Raw genomic sequence first — 26,704 nt, forward strand, 5'->3', positions numbered from 1 at the left:
GGGACAGAACTGACTGCTGAAAGTAGTACCCGCACAAAATAAGATAAATAAATATAATTGCTTATTTTCTCCCAATATAAAGTTTAGAGCATTTGCCTTACAATTCAGTTTTGTGCTTGGTGGTGTTGGTATTAATCCCAGCACTAGGGAGGCAGAGACAGGTGGATCTCTGTAAATTCAAGGCCAGCCTGGTCTGCAGAGCTAGTTCCAGGACAGCCAAGACTACACAAACCCTGTCCAAAAGTAAAAAAATAAAATTTGTTTTTGGAACCATTAAAAATTGACATATAAATATTAGTAAGCAGTCACTACTAATATTGAGCACATGCTGTAAAACAGGCCTTATTATAAAGCAGTTTACATATTCTTAACTTAGCAGTTCTTAGAGGTAAGACTTAGTATTGGCTTAGAGAAGAAACCAAGATCCAGAGATGAGTAGTTGACCCACGTTATTAAGTAGCTAATCAGGCATTGTGATTTGAATTTGTGTTCAAAACATTTGAATTTGTGCTCTTGGGCAAATATAAAATGGTGATGATAGACTTCCCTGGAGTTTATGTGGGGATTATTAGGCAACCTAAAATTTTTTAAAGACTGTCAGATGAGGGCCGATTAGATGGCTCAGATGCTGAAGTGCCTGACCTGTTGTGCAGACATTAGGGATGAGTTCAGATTGTCAGCTGGAGACAAGTGGGACCTTGGAGCTCATTGACTAGGTAGCCCCATGTGGGGCTTCAGGTTCTCTGAGAGACCACCTATCAGAAAACAAGTTGGAAGGAAATGGAGGAAGACACCTGGACCTGTGATACATTCATGTCAGTATTATGCTGGAATGAAGTCATAGCTTACAAAGAAATCACGTTTAAAAATTCTGTGTACTATTTCAAAAATTACTTAATATTTATTTTAGAACAACCAAGAACATTTGGTCATTTTACTGTTCCTGTAATTTTATTTTTCGAGACGGTTTCTCTGTAGCTTTGGAGCCTGTCCTGGAACTCGCTTTGTAGACCAGAGCTGGTCTCGAACTCAGTGATCTGCCAGCCTCTCCCTCCTGAGTGCCGGGATTAAAGGTGTGCGCCACTACCATCCAGTTTTATTCCTGTAATTTTTATAAAGGGAAGAAATTGAAGTTTCTTTTTGATTTTTGAAATAGGGTCGTACTTGGTAGCGTTGGCTGGCCTGGAATTCACAATGTACACCAAACTGACTTCGAGCTTGTGATCATTCTGTTCTGCCTCTTGAGTACTGGAGTTATAGGTCTATAACACCATGCCCTGCGTGAATTTGTTTTTAAATTCGATAAGAAGTATTTGGAGGCTGGAGAGATGATTCAGTGGTTAGCAGCACTGATTGCCGTTCCAGAGGACCTATCCTGCTTCAGCTCCTAGTACCTACATGATGGCTCACAACCATCTGTAACTCCAGTTCCAGAGGATCTGATGCCTTCTTCTAGCCTCCTTGGCATCAGGCACTCACATGATATGTAGACATACATGAAGGTAAACTCTCAAACATGAAACTAAAAAAAATAATATTTTTTTTTAAATTTTTTTCTTTTTGCAAAGCTACTTTGATGAACAAATGTGTGATGGAGAAGGGGAAGGATATTGGAACAGGGCAGTGGGTGCACGGAGAGAGGCAGATTTAGAGACAATGGCAACAGCAGGTGTGTAGTATGGCTTTGGTCACTGAGGGAATGTGTTGATGCTGAGTAGGGCCGAGGGTGGTGTGCAGCAGCTTGAGTTTGTGCAGGCTCTGCCCCCAAACTTGCAGCTCAGCTGCATAATCACCCTGGCTCTGAGCAACTGCAGGATGTCTGAGATGGAGATAGGTTCGTTTCTGGACTGGGCCTCCTTGAAAGGCCTTCATGGGCTTTGCTGCCACCAGAGACCATGGCGATGTCCGTGGTCTGTTTACTACTGGAGGACCTATGGCTATATGTGGCCTGGGCTGTTAGGCCTGAGGCCTGTTGATGCCTGTGATTCATGCTGCCATCTGAGACCATGCCAATTGTCTGTGGTCAGTATGACCACCAGAAGCCATGCGGATGTCCATGGATGGTCTGTGCTGCCACTGAGGGCCACGTTAATATTCATGTTCCCTGTTGCTGCTGGAGGTCATGAGGATGTCCATAGTCTGTGCTTTGGTCGAGGACTTTAAAAATAATATTTTTAAAGTACAGGCATTGGGCAGTAGTTCTGTTTTTAAAGTCTAAGGTTTATAAACTAGAGAAAGGAGGACTGGATGAGCTTGACCAAGGCTGCACAGAATTTGGAGAAACTAGAACAGTCTTCCCCAGCACTGAATTGCCTTGATAATAAGGAATGGAAGTTTCAGAATCAGGAACCTGAAGCTGGGTGCAGAGAACACAGCTCTGAGGCAGGGTTTTTTGAGACAGGGTTTCTCTGTAGCTTTTGGAGCCTGTCCTGGAACTAGCTCTTGTAGACCAGGCTGACCTCAAACTCACAGAGATCCGCCCGGCCTGACGCAGGGTTCTTGTCCATCACTCGGCTCTGGTTTTGATCATCAGCACTGCAGAATAATAAAATCTGAAGTTTCCACCACTAGGATTTTAGCCATTCTAAATGCTGAGTGTGTTGCAGTGAAATGTGAATAGATAGATGGTCTTGAAGATTCCTTTGGTCCTGAAACTAGGCCCTGTTTCTCTGTCTGAGTCTTCATGTTGTAAATAATGTATTTTCTTGGCTTTGTGTATATTTGCCCATGCTTTATGTTTGATTTTAGGTCATTTGCAGATTATTTGATTACTGGAGAGCAAATCTAGCTAGGGCTTTCACATGCTAGGTAACATACCTTAAACTTGTGGGCATGTGCAAGGGTGTGTCACATTTATATGGGCGGCCATACATGTGTGTGCATTGAGGCCAGAAAGCCACCTCGAGCAGTCCACCTTGTTTTTAAGATAGGGTCTGCGATTGGCCTAAGGTTTTCTATTAAACTAAGGCTAAGTGGTTAGTGATTCCCAGCCCTTCCCAGCCTTTCACATCCTTCTAAATTCAGTAATACTAAATGTTATTAAGCTCACATTTTTTTAATTAATTAATTTATTTATTTGTGTGTGTGTGTGTTTTGAGACAGCTCCTGTAGCTTTGGAGCCTATTCTGGAACTCTCTGCTCTGTAAGACCAGGCTGGCCTTGAACTCACACACATCCTCCTGCCTCTGCCTTCTTAAATTTAATGTAAATTAATTTTAATTTACTGGAGATGTGGTTCAGTACTCTTTTTTCCTTCCACTCCCAGTTCAGTACTCTTGGAGGAGCTGGGTTCTGAACCCAGCACTGCCTTTTAATTACAAAGCTATCTTCAATGATTTAGTAATTTTTTTTGAAGATTTGAAGTAATTATAGACTTAACTTACAAAAGTAAGCCAGATATGGTGGTGGATGCATTTAATTCTTGCCATGGAGGAGGAGGCAGGGAGATCATTAAGTTTGAGGCTAGCTTGGATTACATAGTGAAGTTCTGTCTCAAAAAACCCAAGGATGCCAGGTAGTGGTGGTGCACACCTTTAATCCCAGCACTTGGGAGGCAGAGGCAGGAGGATCTCTGTGAGTTCAAGGCCAGCCTGGTCTACAGAGCAAAGAGAATTCCAGGACAGGCTCCAAAGCTAAAGAGAAGCCTGGTCTCGAAAAACCAACCAATTAAACAAACAAATGAAGCACTAGACATGAAGCTCAGCAATAGAATGCTGAATGCCAGGCTAAGATGCAGAGGCCCTAGCACTTGAGAAGTGGCAAAAATATACAGAACAGTCTTTGTACCCAGTGACCGCTGAGCATCTCCTTATAGACAGGTAACTGTAAAATTCAAGCCAGGTCTTTTTCATGGGTGTGCTCTTAAGAGAATAGTCAGACCACACTCACTTTTATGTGTGTAGTTTCTAGTTCTTTTTATTATTATTATTATTTATTGTGTATACAATATTCTGTCTGTGTGTATATCTGCAGGCCAGAAGAGGGCACCAGACCTCATTACAGATGGTTGTGAGCCGCCATGTGGTTGCCGGAAATTGAACTCAGGACCTTTGGAAGAGTAGGCAGTGCTCTTAACCACTGAGCCATCTCTCCAGCCCGTAGTTTCTAGTTCTAAGAACAATTTATCTTTGGACTTTTTCCCCTTTTGGCGTTGTGGGTTTTTTTTTTTTTAAAACAATTGGGGAGGGAGCACAGGTGTCATAGCTCATGTGTGGAAGTATGAGGGCACCTTCCAGGAGTCAATTCTCAAAATCATGTAGGCTCTGGTGATCAAACTTTGGCTTGGTGGCAAGTATCTTTACTCGCTGAGCTGCTATCTTGCCAGGCCTTGTTTGATTTCTTTGAGAGATCCCTTATGTGACTCTGGCTGGCCTTGTACATTCTGTAACTGCTGATCCCTCCTTAGTCGCCTGAGTGCTATAGTGTACCACCAGTAGCCCATTTTAGTGTATCAGTGCTCTGCTAGGTCCCAGATGCATCTTCTACTTGGTCCCCACAGAGTTTGTGTAATGTCCAGTTATGTGACTGCTGGAAAACAGTCTTGGACTTGAGCAGCTTTTTTAAAGTTCTGGATGATAAATCAGTTCTTGTGTCATGTAGTATGTATGTTAGTTGTTCTTTCTTTACCCTTGGTTTTATTGTTTGCATTAACGGCAAAGCCATGTGAAATTCAGGTTTGTAATATAACTTAAGCCGGTTTTGGGAGAAGTCGTCCTTTCAGTAGGCTCAGATGTTAAGATTTTCATGACTGTGGCTTTGATTTCTAATTACTGTCTCCTGAAGGTTTAAGACACTAGTAATTTGTAATTTCACAAGACAAAGATTTAGGCTGCGTAACAGACAAGGTCTGGTTTTATTACTCAGCACTACCAGAAGGGAAATAAAAAGTGGAAAACAGATTTTTTACAAGGACATACATTGAGATAGTTGTTTGTATTTGCAGCTGGTAGCCACACAGCCTGGCATTTTCATCCCAGCTCAGAGGGCGTCTATGACAACAAACTTAAATGGCAGAATCCTGTGTGCTTGTGTAAGATGATAGGGTGATTCTGAAGAGTAGTAGGCAAGGCTGAGGATGTAGCTCATTGATAAAGCATGTGGTAAGCATGTGCGGGGTCACTGAGTTCAAGCACTGTAGGAAAAACAGTAAATGAAGAACTTAAAAAAAACCAGAAAGTGATATGTCTTGTAAGCAGAAAATAAAATTATGTCAGAGTCTGGAAAAAAATAGTATATATGAATGCCAGAAGCCTTACCTTAGAAAAGAACTGTAGGAAATGTGTTTCTGTATAGGAGTAAGATAATCTCTGTATTGACTTCCCCTTGAGCTTTAAAATTCCACTAACTGTGGCTTTAGAGCTCTTTAGAGCTCTGCTGATTGTTTTCCACATTGGCTGCAAAGACTGGGACTTGTAGCATGCTAGGCAGGTACTCTACTTTTTTTTTTTTTTTTTTGGTTTTTCGAGACAGGGTTTCTCTGTGGCTTTGGAACCTGTCCTGGAACTAGCTCTGTAGACCAGGCTAGTCTCGAACTCACAGAGATCCGCCTGCCTCTGCCTCCCGAGTGCTGGGATTAAAGGCGTGCGCCACCATCGCCCGGCTAGGTACTCTACTTTTAAGCTCTAATCTGTTCCCTGCTTTTTTTTTTTTTCCTACAAAAACAACCTATTGCTCTGTTGGTTCAGTGGGTAAAGATGCTTACTGCCAAGTTTGATATCCTGAGTTCAATTCCTAAGCCCCACGTGGTGGAAAGAGGGAAAGAGAACAGACCCTAGAAGTTGAAAGTAGTTTTCTGACCACCGCCCACAATAAATAAATGTAAAAAACAAAACCATATTGCTTTTTTTGTTTGTTTTTGAGACAGGGTCTCTAAATAACTCTGACTGTATTGGAACTCACTATGTAAATCAAGCTGACCTTGAACTCACAGCCTGCTTCTGCCTTAGGAAACTATAGATATAAATATAAAAGATTTGGAGTGGGCAAAAAAAAAGTGTTATCATTGTAGAGATTAAGATGTATGAATAATAGCCAGGAGTGGTTACTTGTTAGTCTTGTTAAACTTTGAAAGACACAGGTTTCCTTAGGCACCTTGTAGCGGTAGTTTCTTTTGAAAGTTTTTCAAACTTATTTTTGTTGTCTTGTTTTGTTTGGTTTTGGTTTTTTGTTTGTTTTGAGGAAAACTGCAGAGGTGTTTTGTAGAATATCTGGGATTTGCCTGACCGTTATCCTACTGCAGACATGGGTTTTAGGGGGAAGATCAAATGTTCTAGTACCACCTTTATCACATTGTTATCAAGGATTTATGCTCTCAATATAGCCTATTTCTGTTGATGCTGGCCGTGATCAAAGCGGGCTGAGATAATCTGCCAGCTTTCTACACTATAAAGTTCTTCTTCCCCTCCTTTTTGTTCCCTTTAGAAGGCTGTGACAGTGCAGCCTGGAGATAAGGATTGCCCGCGTTAGCTGAAGATGCAGTGTCAGTGGATTCTGGAGTCTATGCAAGGGCTTTGTTCCATACGCATGTATTTGGATCATCATAGATTTGTAGAAACTTAAATATTTTGAGTGTATAATCCAATATGCTAATTTTGTTGCTCAAACTATTCATCCTTAAACCTTTGAGTTTGATCAGTAAACTGTATTTCTCTGATGTCCTTCTGTGAATGAGTGTTTCATTGATCACTTCCTCTCTGGCGGTAGGTACTTAGGTTCCCCCCCCCTTTTGTTATTAAGACAGTCTTACTATATAGCTGGTCTGCCTCACTTAGCTTCCTGAGTGTCAGGGTTATAGGTATGTGCCACCATATGTAGCTTCCAGACTTGTCTTGCATATTATCCAGTTCTCTTAGGATCAGCTATTTCAGGAATGTTCTTTCCTTTTACTGAAGAATATTAGAAACTAAACATTTGGCCTATTGATGGTTATAGTAATGTAGTGTCCTTCATTTCTGTGGGTCTTCTGAGTTGACAACAAGGAAGTATGTATGCATTCCAACCGGTGTATATATGTAAATACACACAAACATATTTATGCGACTGTTAAGCTAAGCATTCATACAGATATCTCTAATTCTATTTGCATTGCCATGTAGATTCTTCCAGCCTCTGCTTGCTTATCTGTAAATTTCTATTCTAACAAAAAAAGTGGCTTCCATCTACCATATACTTAATTGTTCAGATATGCTATTGCACTATCAGAGTCATTGACCCATCTGCTATGGTAGAAACAACTCTCTGAGCTAGTATAGTACTTTGGTTTGGTTTTTATTTTTGTTGTTTTTCAAGTCAGGGTCTCTCTGTGTAGCATTGACTGTCCCAGAACTCACTCTGTAGACTAGGCTGGCCTTGAACTCAGAGATCCTCCTGCCTTTGCCTCCCAAGTACTGGGATTAAAGGCATGCACTACCATGCCCAGCTCATACAGAGTTGATTTTTATGGTACAGTCTCTAGTTCTACCCCTTTCAGAATGTAAGTAATTGGAATTCTGCGGTCTGATCTCTTTTACTTAGTTAGCAGCACACTTTAAAATTCACCTTTGTGCTTGATCATTTCTTTCAGTGATTAAACAAAATTCCATTGTACGGATTTCATTCACCTGTTGGAAGTATAGTTTGATTGCCTTTAGAATTTTGGGTACAGGTTGTTGACTCAGCTCAGGGCCTCTAAAGTACCGAGGCATGGACTTTACTGCTGAGATGTTCTCCCAGATTTTGCTTAGATTCTAATTGGATTCTTTCTTGTTGGTGAGGGCTTTTTCTTTGTATGTTGAAATCAAGTCTTTTGTATGTTTGTTTTGTAAATGTGTGTTTTGTAAATATTTTCTCCCAGTTTGTGATCGTCCTTTACTATATGGTTTTAAAAGAGAAGTTTTCTTTTCTGAATCCAATACCTTTTATTTTTGTGATAGACCCAATTAACACACCCAGCAACTCCAGTGACTTGCTCACACTACTTAGAAGCAAGGTTTAGCCCCTCTCTCCATGGCCATGTTTCAACACAGATCTTTAGAAAAAAAGCCCTGATCTTTAGAGTTACAGGACATCCACACTTGTGTAGCCACCTGAGCTGGACTGTTAGGGATTAGCTGATATGTAAGCCTTGGGTTGTTTCAGTCGGGGTACAAGACTCTAAAAACACATCTCAGAAGAGGCCACTGTCTGGTTCTGGTCTGAGTCCTTGTCAAACCACATACAGACAATACTAACCCTCACCCTCTCCCACGTGGACCTGGTCTCAGTAGAGTGTCTTACTCTTCAGAGTTGCAAATATTAAGTTAACAATACGATGACTCTATTAGAACACCAAACACCCCCCAGATGTAGCCTAAATTCAAGCCAACATAAACTGAGATGTGATTATTAGAATCATAAGGATGGGCAGCAGGAAATTACCCTAAACTTCTAGCACAGCTCAGGACCACCTGCGAGGAGTAGGAAGAAAGGAGAAACAGCGTGCTTTGTATAGCTTGACAATACTGTGGGTGTCTGGGTGTCCCTTAGACTGCTGTCCTTCACAGCTTCCCTTCTTCCCAGACAGCTGCTCATACAGCTTGAGCATTTAGTCATTCCACTCCGCCAGAAGTATTGTTTTTTAAAGAACCTGTAACATACCCAAGTATTTTTTAAATATTTATTTTTACTTTTAATTATGTATATGTGTCTGTGTGTTTGTAGGAGGTTATGTGCACATGAGTGCAGGTGTCTGTAAAGGCTAGGTTGTTGTATCCCCCTGGACTTGGGGTTATAGACAGGTGTAATCCTCTTGACAGTGGTGCTGGGAACTGAACTTGGGTTCTCTGGAAGACAGGAAGCACTTGCAACTGCTGAGCCATCATTCCATCTCTGTCTCTTTTTTTTCTCTTTTGGTTTTTCAAAACAGGGTTTCTCGCCGGGCGATGGTGGCGCACGCCTTTAATCCCAGCACTCGGGAGGCAGAGGCAGGCGGATCTCTGTGAGTTCGAGACCAGCCTGGTCTACAGAGGTAGTTCCAGGACAGGCTCCAAAGCCACAGAGAAACCCTGTCTCGAAAAACCAAAAAAAAAAAAAAAAAAAAAAAAAAAAAACAGGGTTTCTCTATGTACCAGACAGCCCTAGTTGTTATGGAACTTGCTATAGACCAGGCTGGCCTCAAACTCACAGAGATCTGCCTCCCTCTGCCTTCCAAGTGCGGGGATTAAAGCGTGCACCACCACTCCCAGCTCTCCATCTCTTAAAAAAGTCTTAAATATATATATATATATATATATATATATATATATATATATATATATATATATATATATAGTGGAGTTTATAAGGAATTTGTAGTTTAGCATTAGAACAAATTAGTTTACATTTTGGTCAGTAGAGTAAATTGGTCCCATTTCCTTTTCCCTTTTTTGTTTCAGACTGGCCTGCAAAGTAAAGAGAAAAAAATTAAGTTCAGCCTTTCTCTGTTTCTTTCCTCCCTCCCCTCTCTTTCCTTTTTCTTGTTTATTAAAAAAAAAGTTACAAGTTTTAAAAAGAATTTTGTGGGACTAGGAAGATGGCTCAGTGATTACGAGCATTGTAGAGGGCCTGGGTTTATTTCTCATCGCCAAAATGGTGGTTCACACTCATCCATAATTCCAGTTACACAGAATCTGACCTTTGTAGGCAAAACACTCATACAGATAAATCTAAAAATTTTTATGCTATCTTTTTTTATTGATTTTTAATTGAGCTGTACATTTTTCTCTGCTCTACTTTCTACAGCCCTCTCCCATGGTCCCCATGCTCCTAATTGACTCAGGAGATCTTGTCTTTTTCTACTTCCCATGTAGATTAGATCCATGTATGTCTCTCTTAGGGTCCTCATTGTTGTCTAGGTTCTCTGTGATTGTGATTTGTAGACTGGTTTTCTTTGCTTTATGTCTAAAAACCACTTATGAGTGAGTACATTCGATAATTGTCTTTCTGAGTTTGGGTTACTTCACTCAATATGATGTTTTCTAGCTCAATTCTAAAAATTTATTTATTTTGTTCCTGCATGCTTGTGTGTACGAGCGCCACAGCACATCTGTAGAGGTGGACAACTTTAGTTTTTTAGGTTCACCATGTGGGTTCTGGGAGTGGAACTCAAGTTGTGCTTTACTCACTGAGGTATCTCATCGGTCCTCAATTGTGGTATTTGTTGTTTTTGTTTGTTTGTTTTGTTTTTATGAGGTGATTTCTCTCTGTAACCTTGGCTGTCCTGGAACTCACTCTGGACCAGGCTGGCCTCAAACTCACAAGAGATTCTCCTGCCTCTGCCTCCCAGGTGCTGGGATTAAAGGTGTGTGCCACCACCACCCAGCATATATTAACTATTTTAAATATGCAGTTCAGTAGCACTAAACATATTTACACCATCATGAAGTGGATCTCCAGAACCTTTTCAGACTCTTCATATTAAACTCTCCTTTGCTTCTTCCTTCATCACTTATCACAGTTCTGTTTCTCTACCTATGTATGTGGACACCCTATGTAGGCTGAAGAGATAGCTCACTGGCTAAGAACGCTTGTTATTGTACGACCCAGGTTTGACTTCCAGCCCCCATAAAGTTATTTTTGTTGCTACTTCATAGCTATGATTTTGCTACTGTTAGGAATCTTAATAAAAATATCTGATATGCAGGATATCTGATTGCTACCCCTGTGAAAGGGTCTTTCACAACCTCCCTGAGGGAAGGGGTCAAGACCCACAAGTTGAAAACCATTGTCTTAATGTAAAAGGTATCATACAGTATCTGCCCTTTTGTAGCTGGTTCGTATTACTTAGTAATTGTGATAGTGGTGAACACGGATGTGCAGATTCCTCTGAAAACCTGCTTTTACTTATTTTGGTTGTACCACCAGAACTGAAGTTGCTGGATTGATTGTATGATAGCTGTTTCTCCCTAGTACCTGTACTATTTTACAATCTCACTCTTGGTATGCAAGAGTTCTGACTTCTGTCAATTTACTATTGTATCTTCTATCTGGATTATAATTTTAGTAAAAGCTTCATAATGTTTTTTTAATTTTTGTACCTCAGCCTTTTTACAACAATATACTGAGTTTTAGCAGAAATTGTGGGTTTATGTTGCTTTGAGAACATGGGAAGAAACAGTCTTCAAGAAAGACAGCCAGTGGGCAAAAGTTAACAGTGTAGCCAGAGTCAAAGGTGATAGTCACACTATGTGAGTCACCAAGAGAAAAGTCACAGGAAAATACTTGGCACCTGTACATTTTGATGTTTTTGTTTTGTTTGAGATAGGATCTCACTGCATAACCTTTACTAGCTGGACTTGTTTTACCATACTAGCCTAGAACTCAGAGATCTGCCTCTTCTGCTTCATTTGCTGGTATTTATTAAGTTGTATTTATTACCGTGGCTGGCTGTTTTCTTTCTTTCTTAGCAGCTGTGCTTTATTGAAGAGTTCAATATATTTTCACATGGGGTTTAATAGATAGGTGCTCAGGGGAGGAGTAAGGTTCAACCAAGAGCTTCTCAGAATTTCTATGTTAAGAATTTTTTAGTAGTGAGCTAAGACAGTAGTAGGGGGGAATGGATAATGAACATTAGTGTGTATGGGGAGGTTGAAAATTTCTTGACTTGCCGGGCGGTGGTGGCGCACGCCTTTAATCCCAGCACTCGGGAGGCAGAAGCAGGCGGATCTCTGTGAGTTCGAGGCCAGCCTGGTCTACAAGAGCTAGTTCCAGGACAGGAACCAAAAAGCTACGGAGAAACCCTGTCACAAATCCCCCCCCCCCCCCAAAAAAAAGGGCCTACCTACCACCCTTGACAATCCAGTTTAATCCACAAAGACCTAAGTGCTTAGAAGATGATAGATTGCAGTAGTTTGTACTCTGCTTAATGGACTCTTAGAACACTAATTTCCAAATGAGCAGCAATGTTCATAGTAAGTCTTTAAATGTGAACCAAATTATTTGTTGCCTCTGTTATTTCATTTTAGTATTTTAATCAATAGTTACTGTAAATTAGATGTGAAAGATATTTTGGACATTATGAAACAGATTAAGAGTTAAGGAGGTGGCTTGTGGGTAAAGGTGCTTACCACCACACCTGATGACTTAAATTAGATCCCTAGGCTCTGTTGGTAGAAGGAAAGACTCCTGAAAGTTCTTTTGCTAGCTCTCAGGAAGGGAGCACATCGTAAATAAATATAATTAAACTAGTTAATTTAATACCCTTGGTATTAGCACATCGTAAATAAATATAATTAAACTAGTTAATTTAATACCCTTGGTATTGTTTGACTTTGTATGTGAGAGAAAGAGACAGGGTTTCACGTGATTCAGGCTGGCCTTGATTGAATTCAGGGTTTTCCTGTCTCAGCCATCAGAGTGATAGTACAAGTATGTACCAGAACATTCAGTTTATATTGGTATAGTTAGATATGCTCGAGTGTTGCTTTTAATTAACTGATTTTTAGGAAAATCCTTTCATCTCCCAGGGTTCACTCTCCCTTCCCCTGCAGCACACACACATACCTTTTTTCTCCCTTGTTTCTCTGTGTAACAGCCCTGACTGTCCTGGAACTTGCTTTATAGACCAGGTTGTCCTCAGACTCTCAGAGATCTGCCTGCCTCTGCCTTCAAAGTACTGGAATTAAAGGTGTGCGCCATCACACCCCGTTCACTTTTCCTTTTTTGTAGGTTGAAATACAGTATTTCTTTTAATTCTTTGATTTGAAACAAGGAGCAGGTGAAGTTTTTATGAAATTTAAAGTGGAAGACAGCACATCTTACGTTCTGTTCTTTTTGCAGGTAGATCATGGAAGGGAAGTGGTTATTGTGTTTGCTACTGGTCCTTGGAACTGGAGCTATTCAGGCTCATGATGGACATGATGATGACATGATTGATATTGAAGATGATCTTGATGATGTTATTGAAGAGGTAGAAGATTCAAAATCGAAATCAGATACCACCACTCCTTCATCTCCAAAGGTTTGAAGTAGATCCTTCTTTTCCCTTTCTTTTTCCTTTTGGTATTTCAAGACAGTGTTTCTCTTCGTATCCCTGATTGTCCTGATAGATAAGGCTGGCCTTGAACTCAGAGACCCACCTGCCTCTGTTTCCTGAGTGCTTGGATTAAAGGGTTGGGCCACCACACCCTACTTGATCTCTCTCTCTCTCTTGCTCTCTCTCGCTCTCTCTCTTTCTTCCTCTCTTGGTTTAAAAATTAAAAAATAAATAAAATAAAGGAAGCCAGAGTCTGGGAATATATAATTTAGTGGTAGAGTGCTTGCCTAGCATATGTAATGTAGTATGATGTTTTTTATTCTTTCGGCTCTTTTGGGGGGGCCCTGCCACCTAGCTTCCAAATGAATCACACAAGGAGTCTTATTCTCAGTTATAAATGTCTGACTTTAGCTTGGCTTGTTTCTTGCCAGCTTTCTTTTTTTTTTGTTTTTTTTTTGTTTTTTTTTTTTGTTTTTCCAGACAGGGTTTCTCTGTGGCTTTGAAGCCTGTCCTGGAACTAGCTCTGTAGACCAGGCTGGTCTCGAACTCACAGAGATCCGCCTGCCGCTGCCTCCTGAGTGCTGGGATTAAAGGCGTGCGCCACCACCACCCAGCTTCTTGCCAGCTTTCTTAACTTATCCCCATAGTATTTTGTTTCTGGGCTTTCCTATTCTCTTACTTATGTAAATCTTACTCTTATTCTGTGGATTGCTCTATAGCTGGATGGCTGGCCTCTGATGTTCTCCTTCTCTAGCTACTTCTCCAGCAAACTTCTAGTTGTCTCCTTCTATATATTCTCTCTCTGCCTGCCAGCCCCACCTATCCTTTCTCCTGCCTCGCTATTGGCCATTCAGAGCTTTATTAGATTATCAGGTTTTTAGACAGGCTAAGTATCACAGCTAAACAGAGTTAAACAAATGCAACATAAACAAAAGTAACACACCTTAACATAATCATATAACCCGATAATGTAAGACTCTGAATTTGATCCCCAGGAACTCCCATCCCCAAAAAGATTGTTTTCAAAAGATATTTGCTAAGCCTTCTAGCAACCTTTGGTTACATGTGGATTGAATTCAGGGACAGCTGTGACAATTGAAATCAAACCAAGAGAGTACACTACAGAATGTCACTAAATGTCCCTCTCTTCAAACACAACATGGTCTGGGATTTGTGGTCCTTCTGAAAGGCTGGGATTGCAGACTTGTGTCACAGTGCTTGGTTAAAAGGTTTTGGTTTTGTTTGAGACAGAGTTTTTCTTTGTAGCCTTCCTGGCTGTCCTGGAACTTGCTCTGTAGACCAGTCTAGCCTCGAACTCCCAAGTGCTAGATAGGCATGTGCCACCACTGCTCAACTTAAAATTTTACTTCGTAATTAAATTATACTTTGTGTTTAACACAGGTCGCCTACAAAGCTCCAGTTCCAACAGGGGAGGTTTATTTTGCTGACTCCTTTGACAGAGGGTCTCTGTCAGGGTAAGTGTTTTCCTGGGGGTAAAAGTTTGAAAGGTGCATGGCTTGTAAATAAGAAAGAGAATAGTGGGAAAGTTCCTGCTTCTTTTTAAGCAGTATTGGGGTTGAACCTAGTGTCATACGTGGGAGGCAAGAGAGATACAGCCTTAAAAATTGGGCCTTTGAGAATCCTGCCGAAGAGAGGAAGGATTGTAGGAATAAGAGGAGTCAAGAACGTCACAAAACAAACAAACAAACAAACAAAACCCTTAGAACCCTAACCTCAGCATAGGAGCTCATAGAGACTGAATTGACAACCAGGGAGCCTTCATAGGACTGACCTAGGCCCTCTGCACATATGTTACAGTTGTGTAGCTTGGTCCTCTTGTGGAACTCCTAACAGTTAGACTGTCTCTAAGTCTTTTGCTGGCTTTTGGGACCCTACTCTTTATACTATGTTGCCTTGCTTAGCCTTAAAACAAGGGGAGGGAGATGTTTAGTCTTACCTTCAAATTAATATACTATGTTTTGTTGATATCCATGGGAGACCCACTGTTTTCTGAATAGAAAACCAGATGGGAGGGATGGGGTGAGACTAGGAGGAGAGTAGATGTAAAGAATTTTTTGTTTTGTTTCGTTTTTTTGTTTTTTGAGACAGAGTTTCTCTGCAACTTTTGGAGCCTGTCCTGGAACTAACTCTTGTAGACCAGGCTGGCCTCGAACTCGAGATCCACCTGCCTCTGCTTCCCGAGTGCTGGGATTAAAGGCGTGCACCACCACCGCCCAGCTGGGATGTAAAGATTTTTGTGCTTTGTTTTTATTTTATTTATTTTATCTTTTGGCTTTTTGAGAGAAACAGTTTCTCTTTGTAGCTCTATGTAGGCCTGACTGTCCTAGAACTTAACTCTGTAGACCTGACTGACCTTGGACTCACAGAGATCCGCCTGCTTCTGCTGGGATTAAAGTTGTGTGCTACCACCACATAGCCAAGACGTAAAATTTAAAATAAATGAATCAGGCCAGGATGTAAAGTTTAAAATAATTGAAAATGAATTAATGAACAAATGAAAATGAATATAAATAAGTGGGATATGGTTTGAACAGGCATGTCCAGTGGTACATCTGCAGTGTTGTACCTGAAAGTTGTCCTGGAATTTGGCCTCTTGCTTTTATTCCTGTTCTTCTACTCTATATTTCATTGTTTGGGAATTTTCTTTTTTCTCTTGAGCCCTGCTAAGTAGGCTAGATGGAATAGGAAAGATGCTACTTGAAACAGTACTTACTGTCACTTGAATTTTAACTCTGAGGTTTGTCTTAATTACAGGTGGATTTTATCTAAAGCCAAAAAAGATGACACTGATGATGAAATTGCCAAATACGATGGTGAGAATATATTCTAGATACAGTATGATATCAAAGTGGCATGTTGACTCCATGGCATCTCTCTTTTTAAAACATAGCATGTTTTTTAATTTTTGAGAATTTTATATGTACGTGTAATGTATTGATCACACTCTTATGCCCCCCTCCTCCCAACTTAAAGTCCACTCTTTACAATTTGTGTTGCCCATATGCTCATGCTGGGGTTATCCTCTAGGTCCATGGCCTTAAGACTAAGTCAAAAGATGCTTGGGGCTAGAGTTCAGCAATCAGGAGCATGTATTGCTTTCTAGAGCCATGTTTGGTTCCTATCACCTGTGTTAGTGGCTCACAACCACCTGTAACTCAAGCTCTGGGGATTGATTATAAACACTCCATGGGTATTCACATAATAGACTTACATAATAGATTCACATAATAGACACTTACAAACAGAAATAAAAACAATATTTTGTTTTACTTTTAAAACTATTTTATCTCTGAGGTTAAACACATTATTTTCCCTCTTTCCTTCCTCTAGCCCTTCCCATGCACCCCACTACTCTCGTTCAAATTCATGGCCTTTATTTTTATTACATATTTTCCCCTAAGTATATAAATACAACCTGCTCATTTTGTATACAAAGGTATTTGCGTGTATATGATTTCAGGGCTAACCACTTGGTAACCAATTTGGGAGCTGTTCCTAGGAAGACTATTTCTCCCACTCTCAACACTCTGAAATTGTTTATAGTTGTCTAAGGGTTTCCCTCTTGTGAACTGGCATGTCTATTGGTGTCCTCCTTGTTCAGGTTAAGACTTGGCTCCATTCAAACCTTCTGTGTAGAGCAAGCTTTCCTCCAAGTCATAGGTTTACATCTGCCTCCCAAGTTCTGTGATTAAAGGCTGTGCCTTTATTCATGCACAGCTGAAAAATTATTTATTTTTGAGACAGGGTTTCTCTCTGTGTTCTTAGCTGTCTTGGAACATGTTCTGTAGACCAGGCTGACCTAAAACTCAATTCCTGCCTCTGCCTCCTACGTGCTGAGAGTAAAAGCTTGTGCCATTTTGCCTTGCTGAAAATAGTTTAAAAAGGAGATACTTTCAGATTTTTTTCCTTAGGAATTATACTATCTTTGTATCTGGCTTTGTATTTGATAGAAATAGACCTATTTAATTACCGTGTTAGAAATGGAAGTTCTTCTTTAGGTATAATGAATAAGTTACAGTTATTTCCAAACCATGTGCTACCATTTGACAGATACACATGCACTCTATAGTAACTTAGCTTACAGGTAAATAAACATTGATCATTGCGATACTTATAGGGCCTGGAATTTAGGTTATTACCATTTTAAGACTACATGGTATGGGTAACAGTGGAAAACCTTTTTGTATTGTCTTTTAGGAAAGTGGGAGGTAGATGAAATGAAGGATACAAAGCTTCCAGGTGATAAAGGACTTATACTGATGTCTCGGGCCAAGCATCATGCCATCTCTGCCAAACTGAACAAACCCTTCCTGTTTGATACAAAGCCTCTCATTGTTCAGTAAGTTCAGTGCCTACTTGATAGAGTTTATTTAGAAACTGTAATCTCAGTTGATGATTTAAAACTTAACATACACTAAAAAACCCATGAATTGTTTACAATAGGAATTTTGTGTAAAGTTGAACATGTTGAGTGGTTTGTTTTTAACTGCTTAGCAAGTTACTTCAAAGCAGCCTGATTGTTTACCCTCTTGATAGCAAGCAAATGTCTGAATTTGCATTAAGGATTAATTTTTTTTTTTTAATGTTTGAGTGGCCACATGAAAACAGTAAAGGATCAAATCCTTTGTGGGGAGCTGATCATATGACCAGGCTGGGGAGGAATCAATTAGGAAATTCTTTCAAAATGCCAAGGAAATTTTTTGCTTTTCTCTCTGAAACTAGGTATGAGGTTAATTTTCAGAATGGAATAGAGTGTGGTGGAGCCTATGTGAAGCTGCTTTCCAAGACCTCAGAACTCAACTTGGTAGGTACTCTGTCTGCTTATGTAGAATTTGTTTTAAGAGCTCAATGGTAGGGTAGGGACCTACCATAGGGCCCTGGGTTCAATTTCCATCACTTAACAAAAAGAAAAGTTTGTAAGACCTCTGAAAATAAAGGCTGTTCTGCTGTTAAGCCATGGAGGCTTGATACTGATGGGCTTGTGACTTGAAAAGGTAACTGTTGAAGCTCTAGCTGTATTTTATCTCTGGTTTATTAACTGGAATCTTTAGAGTTTTTGTTTGTTTGTTTGTTTGTTTTGTGGTTTTGTTTATTTTATTTTGACATAGGATCTCACTGTGTATCCCTGGCAGGCTTGGAACTTGCTGTGTAGATATAGCAGGCCTTTTGAACTCTCCCAGAGATCCACCTGCCTCTTCCTTAGGGATTAAAGCCATGGCCTGGCAATTTTCTGTTTTCTCACACTTATTTCTTGTTTTTGAAAGAAACTTATATGCATGTAACTTTGTTTTCTTCAGCATTTTAATATTTGTGGTGATTACTAGTTGTTTTTTTTTTTCGTTTGTATTGAAACAAGCTCTGTAAAACTTGAGGTTTTCTTTAATAGGCTAATTTGTATGGAATTTTTTTTATGTTTTTAGTGCATTGGTGTTTTACCTGTATAAAGGTGTCCAATTACTGAGTTGGATTACAGACAGTTGTGAGATGCTATATGGGTGCTGGGAATTGAACCTGTATTCTGGAAGAGCAACCAATGCTCTTCACCTCTAAGCCTTCTCTCTACCCCTTGTATGGAGTTTTATGATGAGGAAGTATTATATACTTTTCAAAGATTGCTTTTTGAGTTTTTTGACTAGAGTTATTAAACCACTCCACCTTTGTGTCTTAAGGATCAGTTCCACGACAAGACTCCCTATACTATTATGTTTGGTCCAGATAAATGTGGAGAAGACTACAAACTGCACTTCATCTTTCGCCACAAAAACCCCAAGACAGGTGTATATGAAGAAAAGCATGCTAAGAGGCCAGATGCAGATCTGAAGACCTATTTCACTGACAAGAAAACACATCTTTACACATTAAGTAAGAAAAACCAGCTGTTGGGAGTATAAGACATTGTGTACTTATCATCTGGTTAATGTGAAGTTTGCAGACTTGAAGACTACTGATGCTTACAATTAAGCCGTTTCTGTATAAAAGGTCTTTGGGAAAGACCCTGTCTATTACCTTACAATGAAAGTGGATAACAGACCGTGCTCTCTCACTCACCAGGAAACTACTGAACTGCTTATGGGCTCAAAGGAGAATTTGATGGAGAGGAGAAAATGTATGGTGACTAAGAAGGTCTCGATGTCATGTGTGTAAAATAACTTCCATGGTTACAGGTTTAGTGCAGAAAGAAAATATGTGCTAATACCAAGAGTATGAAAGACTGTGCTGAGGGCCCGGGGCCAGTGTGCTGAGAAGGAATAAAGTGAGGTCAGTTTTAGAGAGCTCCCTTCATGGGTACTGGCCAATTAAGACTGGAAGTTTCCAGTTGTACCTGAAGTTGCACTAGAACTACTAATGACTGAAAACTTCCTGAATTATTATATTAAAAATTACAATGAAATATTAGCTTTCCAATATTTATTACCTGTAGGTGAGCTAGTTTCTTTTTCATAAGTAATGTGTTGCATGTAAGCATTTGAACTGCAAAGTTGTAGAGCAGATTGTCTTCTGTTCCTTTATATAGCAATAGGAGTTAAGATTTCTTCACTACATCAATCAACAAGTTATGATGTTTTTACAATCTGAGAAAAAAAAATTGTTTTTGGTGTTTGAGACAGTAATTTCCTGTGGATCCCAGGCTGTCCTAAAATTCAGAGATCCTCCTGCCTCTGTCTCCCAAATACTGCTCTTAACCACTGGATTCTATCAGTGAAGAAGACCTTTGTGGGTTGTGGTTGATTGTTTTCTTTCCAGCCCTAATGTAGGTTATTGGGATCTAATTGGGATTGTGTAGCAAGCGCCTTTATATGCTGATATGCCATTTCACCAGCCCTTCCTTTCTTCCTTCCTTCATTTCTTTCTTTTTGTTGTGGTTGTTTTGAGACTGTGTCTCACTGTGTAGCTCTAGCTGTCTGGGAACTCATTATGTAGACCAGCCTGCCCTCAGACTCACAGAGATCCAGATGTCTCTGCCTCCCAAATGTTAGGATTAAAGGCACATGCCATTACCTGGCCATTGTTTTTGGTTGTTGCTCGGGCTGACCTCAGACTTCCTGGGTAGCTGAGAATGACTTTGACCGTGCTTCTATCACCCAGGTGCTAAGATCATAGGAGTGTGCCACCATGCCCAACAAGTTTTTTTTTTTATTGTTTTTTGAGACAGAGTCTTGCTACATAACCTATCCTAGCCTCAAACCTGGGTTGTCTAGCATGTGCTGGTCTTAGAGAAATGCACTACCATGTCTGACCTGGTGTCATAAATTTTCCAACTTTTTAAGTTTTATGTTTATGGGTGTTTTGCCTGTGTGTATGTATGTACATCATGTGCATGCTGTGCCCTCAGCTCAAAAGAGGGTGTTGACTAGACCTGGAACTGAAGTTACAGATGGTTGTCAGCTACCTTACTATGTGGGTATCATGGACCAAACCTGGGTCCTTTGGAAGAGCAACCAAAATTTTCATCCACTGAACAATCTCTCCAGCCCCTTATTTATTTTTAATTATCATTTATGTGTATGGGTGTTTTTCTTCAATGCATGTTTATGCACCATATGTGTGCTTAGTGCCCATAGAAACCAGAAAATGTTGTCATATCCTTTGCTACTGAAGTTATAGAAGTTTGTGAGCAGCCATGTAGATAATGGGATTGAACGCTGGTCTACTGGTAGAGCAGTAAGAGCTCTCTTAACCACTGAACTATTAATCCAGCTCCTTTAACTATTTTAATAGTTAAATAATAATAATAGTTACTATTATTAAATTGATAAATACTATTATTATTAAATAGTTTAGCAATTATTTGATAGCTCCAGGGTAAGAATGCTTGTCTAGTGTGTACAAGACCGTAGGGTTGATCCTCCAGATTGGAGGGAAAAAAATACCTTATTAAATTATCATTTGTAATTTCTAGGACCCCAAGAAAATGGCATTGAGGCCTCCAGGCTCTTAAGAACTAGGCTTTGTTGACTAACACTCTGACCCCAGTACCCTGAGCTCTTTGTCCATGACTACTCACTGGTTCTTTCTCTAGAAAACATGATCTGTTGTGTTGGATTGATGGAAATGTTGGGATGAGTGGTTAAGTCAATATTTTTAATTGCATTTAAACTTCTTTTCAGTCTTGAACCCAGACAATAGTTTTGAAATATTAGTTGACCAGTCTGTTGTGAACAGTGGAAATCTGCTAAATGACATGACTCCTCCTGTAAACCCTTCACGTGAAATTGAGGACCCAGAAGACCGGAAGCCTGCAGACTGGGATGAAAGGGCCAAAATACCAGATCCAGATGCTGTCAAGCCAGATGACTGGTAAATCTTGACTCTCCATCATTGAGTATTAGCAAATATTATGTGTATTCCACATAGCTTGAACATCTAAATGTTGGTTGAATGAAATCTGATTGTTTAAATAATTTGTAATCTGAGTATTCAGGAGGCTAAGGCAAAAGAAATATTGTAAGGTGAAGCTGTAGTTGTCAAGCAGTGGCAGAGAGAGAACGAAACACAATATACAATAAACTCATGTAGGAGTTTATTGAGGGAGGTGAAGGGGGTGTGACAGTCAACTAGGAATGGTGAGTAAGAGTGAGGAGCAGGTGGAAATTGCTTGTAAGGGACCCTTTTTGCATGCATACAGATCACTATGCAGCCACATGGCGTGGCCACGCAATGCATGACAACTGTAGGGCCCCCCTGGGTTAGGTATTTGCCGGAATGCCAGTGGACACATCCTGCAAACTGACAGAAGGCGGGCCAGTATAATGCCTGGATCCTAACAGAAGCTAGTTTGAGCTACAAAGTAAGACCTTGTGTCCATTGCAAGAAGAGAATGGGGAATTTATGCAATATTATAGGGGAGAAGAGTACCAATTACTGTGGCAGGAAAGAACCCAGTAGTGATAATATAAATTATCTCTCACCATTTTATAAACTACAGGATGCTAAAACTGTTGTGGTTTCTTTGCACTGACAGAGTTGGCTTGTGGCAGTGTCTTGATCCAGCCATTTCAGTGCTTCTTTCCTACTGGTTTTTATTGAGTTCTTGTGCTAGGGATTGAACCCAGGGTCTTCACATACTTACTAAATGTGCTGTGTTACTGGGTGATACTCCACTACATCCACATTTAAAGCTAATATTCTGAATTTTTTAATTGATATTTTCTTTTTTATGTACATTGATGTTTTGCTTATTTGAAGGTGTCAGGTTCCCTAGAATTGAAGATACAACTGAAGATACAGTTTTGAGCTGCTTTGTGGGTCCTGGGAATTGAACCCGGGTCCTCTGGAAAAACAGCCAGTGTTCTTAACCAGTGAGCCATCTCTGCAGCTCTCATGTTTTTGTTTTTTTTCGGTATTGTGGGTTTATTTGTTTGTTTAATAAAAATATTTCTTGAAATTTATTTTTGAGACAGAATCTTATCATATAACCCTAGCTGACCTGGAACCTATATAGACCAGGGTGGCCTCAAACTAAGAGGGATCTTTCTGCCTCCCAAGTGCTTGAATTATAGGTGTGCGCAACCACACCCAGCTAATTTTAAATTTGTGTTTATTTGTATGTTGCACATCTTTTCCTCTGACTCTTGATTATTCCTATAGTTCCAGTAAAGAAATGTGTACATGATCCTTGGCTGCTGTTTTCAGTGAGTTTCAGTAGGTTCAGATACATGATTTACAAATATTTTCTAGGTTAAATTAGTTCAGTTTTCTAAGAGACAACATTGACTGCTTTGCTTCTCTGGCCAGTGTTGTCATAGCTGGTGTTTTCTGTTTTGTTTAAGGGATGAAGATGCCCCTGCTAAAATTCCAGATGAAGAGGCCATAAAGCCTGAAGGCTGGCTAGACGATGAGTCTGACTATATCGCAGACCCCGACGCGGAAAAACCAGAGGATTGGTAAGCATTTGAGTTTGCTTTTAGAATTACCTGTTGTTTTGTTTTAAATTAAAAGCAATAGCTATGGATGTGATGTTGTAAACTTTTGATCACAGCACTGGGGAGGCAGAGGCAGGCAGATATCTATGAGATTTGAGGTCAGCTTGGCCTATAAAGTCAGTTCCAGGACAGCCAGAGTTGTCTGTTATACATAGAAACCTCTGTCTTGGAAAAACACGAGTAAATAAATAAAATAATAAATGCATGTGTGCACATGCATGCACATAGACACATTAAAGGAAGCAAGGGAAAAGAAAAGAACCCAGACGTGTTGGTGCACACTGTAATCTCAGCACTCAGAGGCAGGCAGAGCTTTTGATTTTGAGTTCAAGGCCAGCCTGATCTACAGAGAATTCCTCAACAGCCGGGACTACACAGAAAAATCCTCCCCACCCCACCCCAAAAGGCAATAAGCACAGCCAAATAACAAAGTTTATTAGAGACCTACAAACTTTATGCTAAATTTCATTGTGTAAAAACAAAATTGATCTTTTATGAAAGATTATTGCTACTGGAAATGAGAAATGACAGCTGCAGCAGCATCTTGAGAGCATAGGACTGGCTCTTCATTTGTAACTTGTTTGTACCTCCACAGGGATGAGGATATGGATGGAGAGTGGGAGGCTCCTCAGATTGCCAACCCGAAATGTGAGTCAGCCCCTGGGTGTGGTGTCTGGAAACGACCTATGATTGACAACCCCAATTATAAGGGTAAATGGAAACCTCCCATGATTGACAATCCTAACTACCAGGTTTGTGCCTCTTGATGATTTAGTTGTTTTATTATTTGTTTCTGTCTGGGTAGAAGCTTGAGCAGTAGTGAAGGTAGCAGGTTTGATGACTGTATTCAAGATGCTGAATCAAGAAGAGAAAGTAAATATGAGACAGTTGGATAATAGGCTAAACATAAAACCTAAAACAGTAGCGAAAAGTGTTCACAATTGCTATGTAACCTTTGTTTAAAAATGAAAGTAGAAGCCAAGCAGAGGTGGTGCATGCCTTTAATACCTTTAATCCCAGCATTTGGGAAGGCAGAAGCAGAAACCTTGCCTCGAAAAACTATAAACATAAGTAAATAAATAAATGAATAAGTGTGGGGTAAAAGAACTTACATGCCCTATTGTCAAGTCTCAGGGTTGTTTGAGCCACAGGATCCAGATGTTAGATTGGCTATAAGAGAATTGTAATGGGTGTTGGATCTTACTATGTAAAGTCAGCCCATTGCTTGGTCTCATTGGTTTTCCTCACCTGCCAAAAGACAGGTGCACGTGAAGTGATTGGAATATGTATAGTGCAGTTGTGAAGCCCCAGTTGTATTCTGGGAATGTATCTATTCAGATCTTTATTTGGCTTCAGTTTCCAAGCAAAGAAAACTATAATCATTCATTTCCACTTAGACTTTAAGATGTAAGGTATAGCTAGCTACATCTGTATACATATACGGTGTGTGCTTTTCTATTGTAAAATGGTTTTAGTTGTACATTTAGATAACCAAGATGAAATAAAAATTGTACTTCGGCTTGCCATTTAGATGTTTGGATATGTCAATACATTCCTATAATTCTAACACTTGGTTATTGGTATGAGGACCAGGAGTTGAAGGTGAACTTCAGGTATAATTAAGAGAATCAGGAGTAGTTTGAGGCTGTCCTAGGCTTTGTGAAACCTTATTTAACAAAACCAAACCAAGTTGATATTTAACAATTATTTTGTAGACAGCCACCTAGTGGGTTGTTTTGTTGAGGATTAGTATTGAGAGTGAATCCGGCGTCTCATGCATGCTAGGCAAGTTCTGTACCTCTGAACCACATCCCTAGCCATCACTGAGAGTCATCACAGCTAAAACTATTGTTACATATGTGTCAGGATATTTGTAGTCGGTACTTTTTAAGTTATTATTTAGAGGTAAATTACAGTTGAAGTCTATAAGTTTTATTTAAATCACCTCTGGGAAACGGCTTTACTGACTATGCTCCACCAACATTTGATAGGGTGGAGTGGGCTGCACAGAGCCACCATGGGTTGGTTCAGAACAAGATCTGGAGGTTGGAAATTGAATTAAGTGGAATCCAGAAATCAGAGTATAAAAACATCATTAGTATTTATTGTTCTGCTATCTGTTTAAATTTGATAAAGTTAATGGTTATCTCTCTCCATTGAACATGCAAAATGAGTCTTACAGATTTTCTTTTTTATTTTTATCTGAAATGATGTTTTGAAACTTCTTTTTTCTCTCCCCCCATCCCCTCCCAAAAAACCCCAAAAACTAGGGAGTCTGGAAACCAAGGAAAATACCAAATCCAGATTTCTTTGAAGACCTGGAACCTTTTAAGATGACTCCTTTCAGTGCTATTGGCTTGGAGCTCTGGTCCATGACTTCCGACATTTTTTTTGACAACTTTATTATTAGTGGTGACCGCAAAGTAGTTGACGATTGGGCCAATGATGGGTGGGGCCTGAAGAAAGCTGCTGATGGGGCTTCTGAGGTCAGTGAGTGTTTATTACTGTGCATTTGTATCTGCTTCTGGGGGGAACTGATTGCTTGGTGAAAAGCAGAGTTTTTTGTTTGTTTGTTTGTTTTGTTTTGTTAGTATTTAGACCTGATTCTATTAGTCTCATATTCTGGCTTTAGAGTCCTGCATGTGTGTGCAGTGTGTGTGCGTGCGTGTTTACCATTTAAGTATGCTTTAATGCATTAACATTGCTGAATCTTTGTTTACCCCTTGTATGGAATTTTCAAGTATTTCAAGGATTTGAAGGGCCAGAGAGCTGGTATGAAGACATTACATTCTTCATCTCTGTTTCCTGAGTAAGGGACCTTTTTGCGGTTATTAGAAGCCACCTTTTGCTGTGTCTATGAAGGTGAAACCTCATGATGGCAAGACAGGAAAATGGGGCTTTTTTTCTATTTTCCTTATGTGTATCTTAGTTTGACTTTGAGTAAACATGGAACAATCAGTCTGGCCTGTATTTGGTATCAAAAGCCAGTTTTCTGAATTATGTTTTGTTTTTCAGCCAGGTGTAGTGGGACAGATGCTGGAGGCAGCTGAAGAACGTCCATGGCTCTGGGTGGTCTACATTCTGACTGTAGCTTTGCCAGTGTTCCTTGTGATCCTCTTCTGCTGTTCTGGAAAGGTAGGATGCCTCCTTAGAGCTACTTTTAGAACAAGCTCTTTTGATGTTAATGAAAAATAACTAACATTGTATTAACTGAGATTTTCTTTAGTAGCTGTTTGATAAGTACTTGATTATTATTTTGTATTGACTTTTTTTTTTTTTTAAACAAGTTTACTTTTGGGTTTGAGCCACGGGAGGTGACACTTCTATCTCTGCCAGACTTCAAAGGAGGCTGCTCTAGCACAGGTCCTCTGACCACCTCAAATAAGAGTAAAAAAAGTAAAACCTTTATTTAAAATTATTTAAAACCCTTGAGTGTGACAAACAACAGCATTCAACTCAAAATAGCACCCTACTAATGGAGTGAGCATTTTATTCTGCACAATCAGGACATATCTGCAAACCTGGGGATAGGATGTAGGGACACTGGGCAGGGCTGGTACCTAGCCCTCCTTGCCTGGCTCTCCTCTCTAGCAAGTAGACATGGTTGTATTGACTTGTAAAACCATAGCTACCATTTCTCAGTGTGCATTGTGCTCAGATGACAGGGTTTGTCACTCTGTTCTACTGTTCTTAATGTTCCTTTTAGAGAAAAAAGGAACAACTTAGATATGAGATCAGCCATTTGGGCACAAGTCAGTTTTTCTCCTGATGTTATTTTATTCTTATCTTTTGT

At 39.9% G+C, this 26,704-nt stretch overlaps 1 protein-coding gene across 2 annotated transcripts in view; it reads left to right on the forward strand.

Moving 5' to 3' along the window:
• The window catches only part of Canx (calnexin), a 33,757-nt gene that overhangs the window by 3,556 nt on the left and 3,497 nt on the right, over positions 1-26,704 (forward strand). For both annotated transcript variants that reach the window (XM_075992782.1, XM_075992783.1), the window contains 11 exons: positions 12,772-12,952; positions 14,369-14,442; positions 15,743-15,801; positions 17,186-17,327; positions 17,711-17,792; positions 18,658-18,850; positions 21,097-21,286; positions 22,759-22,872; positions 23,507-23,663; positions 25,182-25,397; positions 25,927-26,046. In XM_075992782.1, coding sequence (XP_075848897.1) covers positions 12,779-12,952; positions 14,369-14,442; positions 15,743-15,801; positions 17,186-17,327; positions 17,711-17,792; positions 18,658-18,850; positions 21,097-21,286; positions 22,759-22,872; positions 23,507-23,663; positions 25,182-25,397; positions 25,927-26,046 — 1,521 coding nt within the window. In that variant the 5' untranslated portion in view covers positions 12,772-12,778. The remainder of the gene's footprint in view (positions 1-12,771; positions 12,953-14,368; positions 14,443-15,742; positions 15,802-17,185; positions 17,328-17,710; positions 17,793-18,657; positions 18,851-21,096; positions 21,287-22,758; positions 22,873-23,506; positions 23,664-25,181; positions 25,398-25,926; positions 26,047-26,704) is intronic.

The sequence above is a fragment of the Microtus pennsylvanicus genome, chromosome 11 (genome assembly GCF_037038515.1).
Source record: "Microtus pennsylvanicus isolate mMicPen1 chromosome 11, mMicPen1.hap1, whole genome shotgun sequence".
Lineage (NCBI taxonomy): Eukaryota > Metazoa > Chordata > Mammalia > Rodentia > Cricetidae > Microtus > Microtus pennsylvanicus.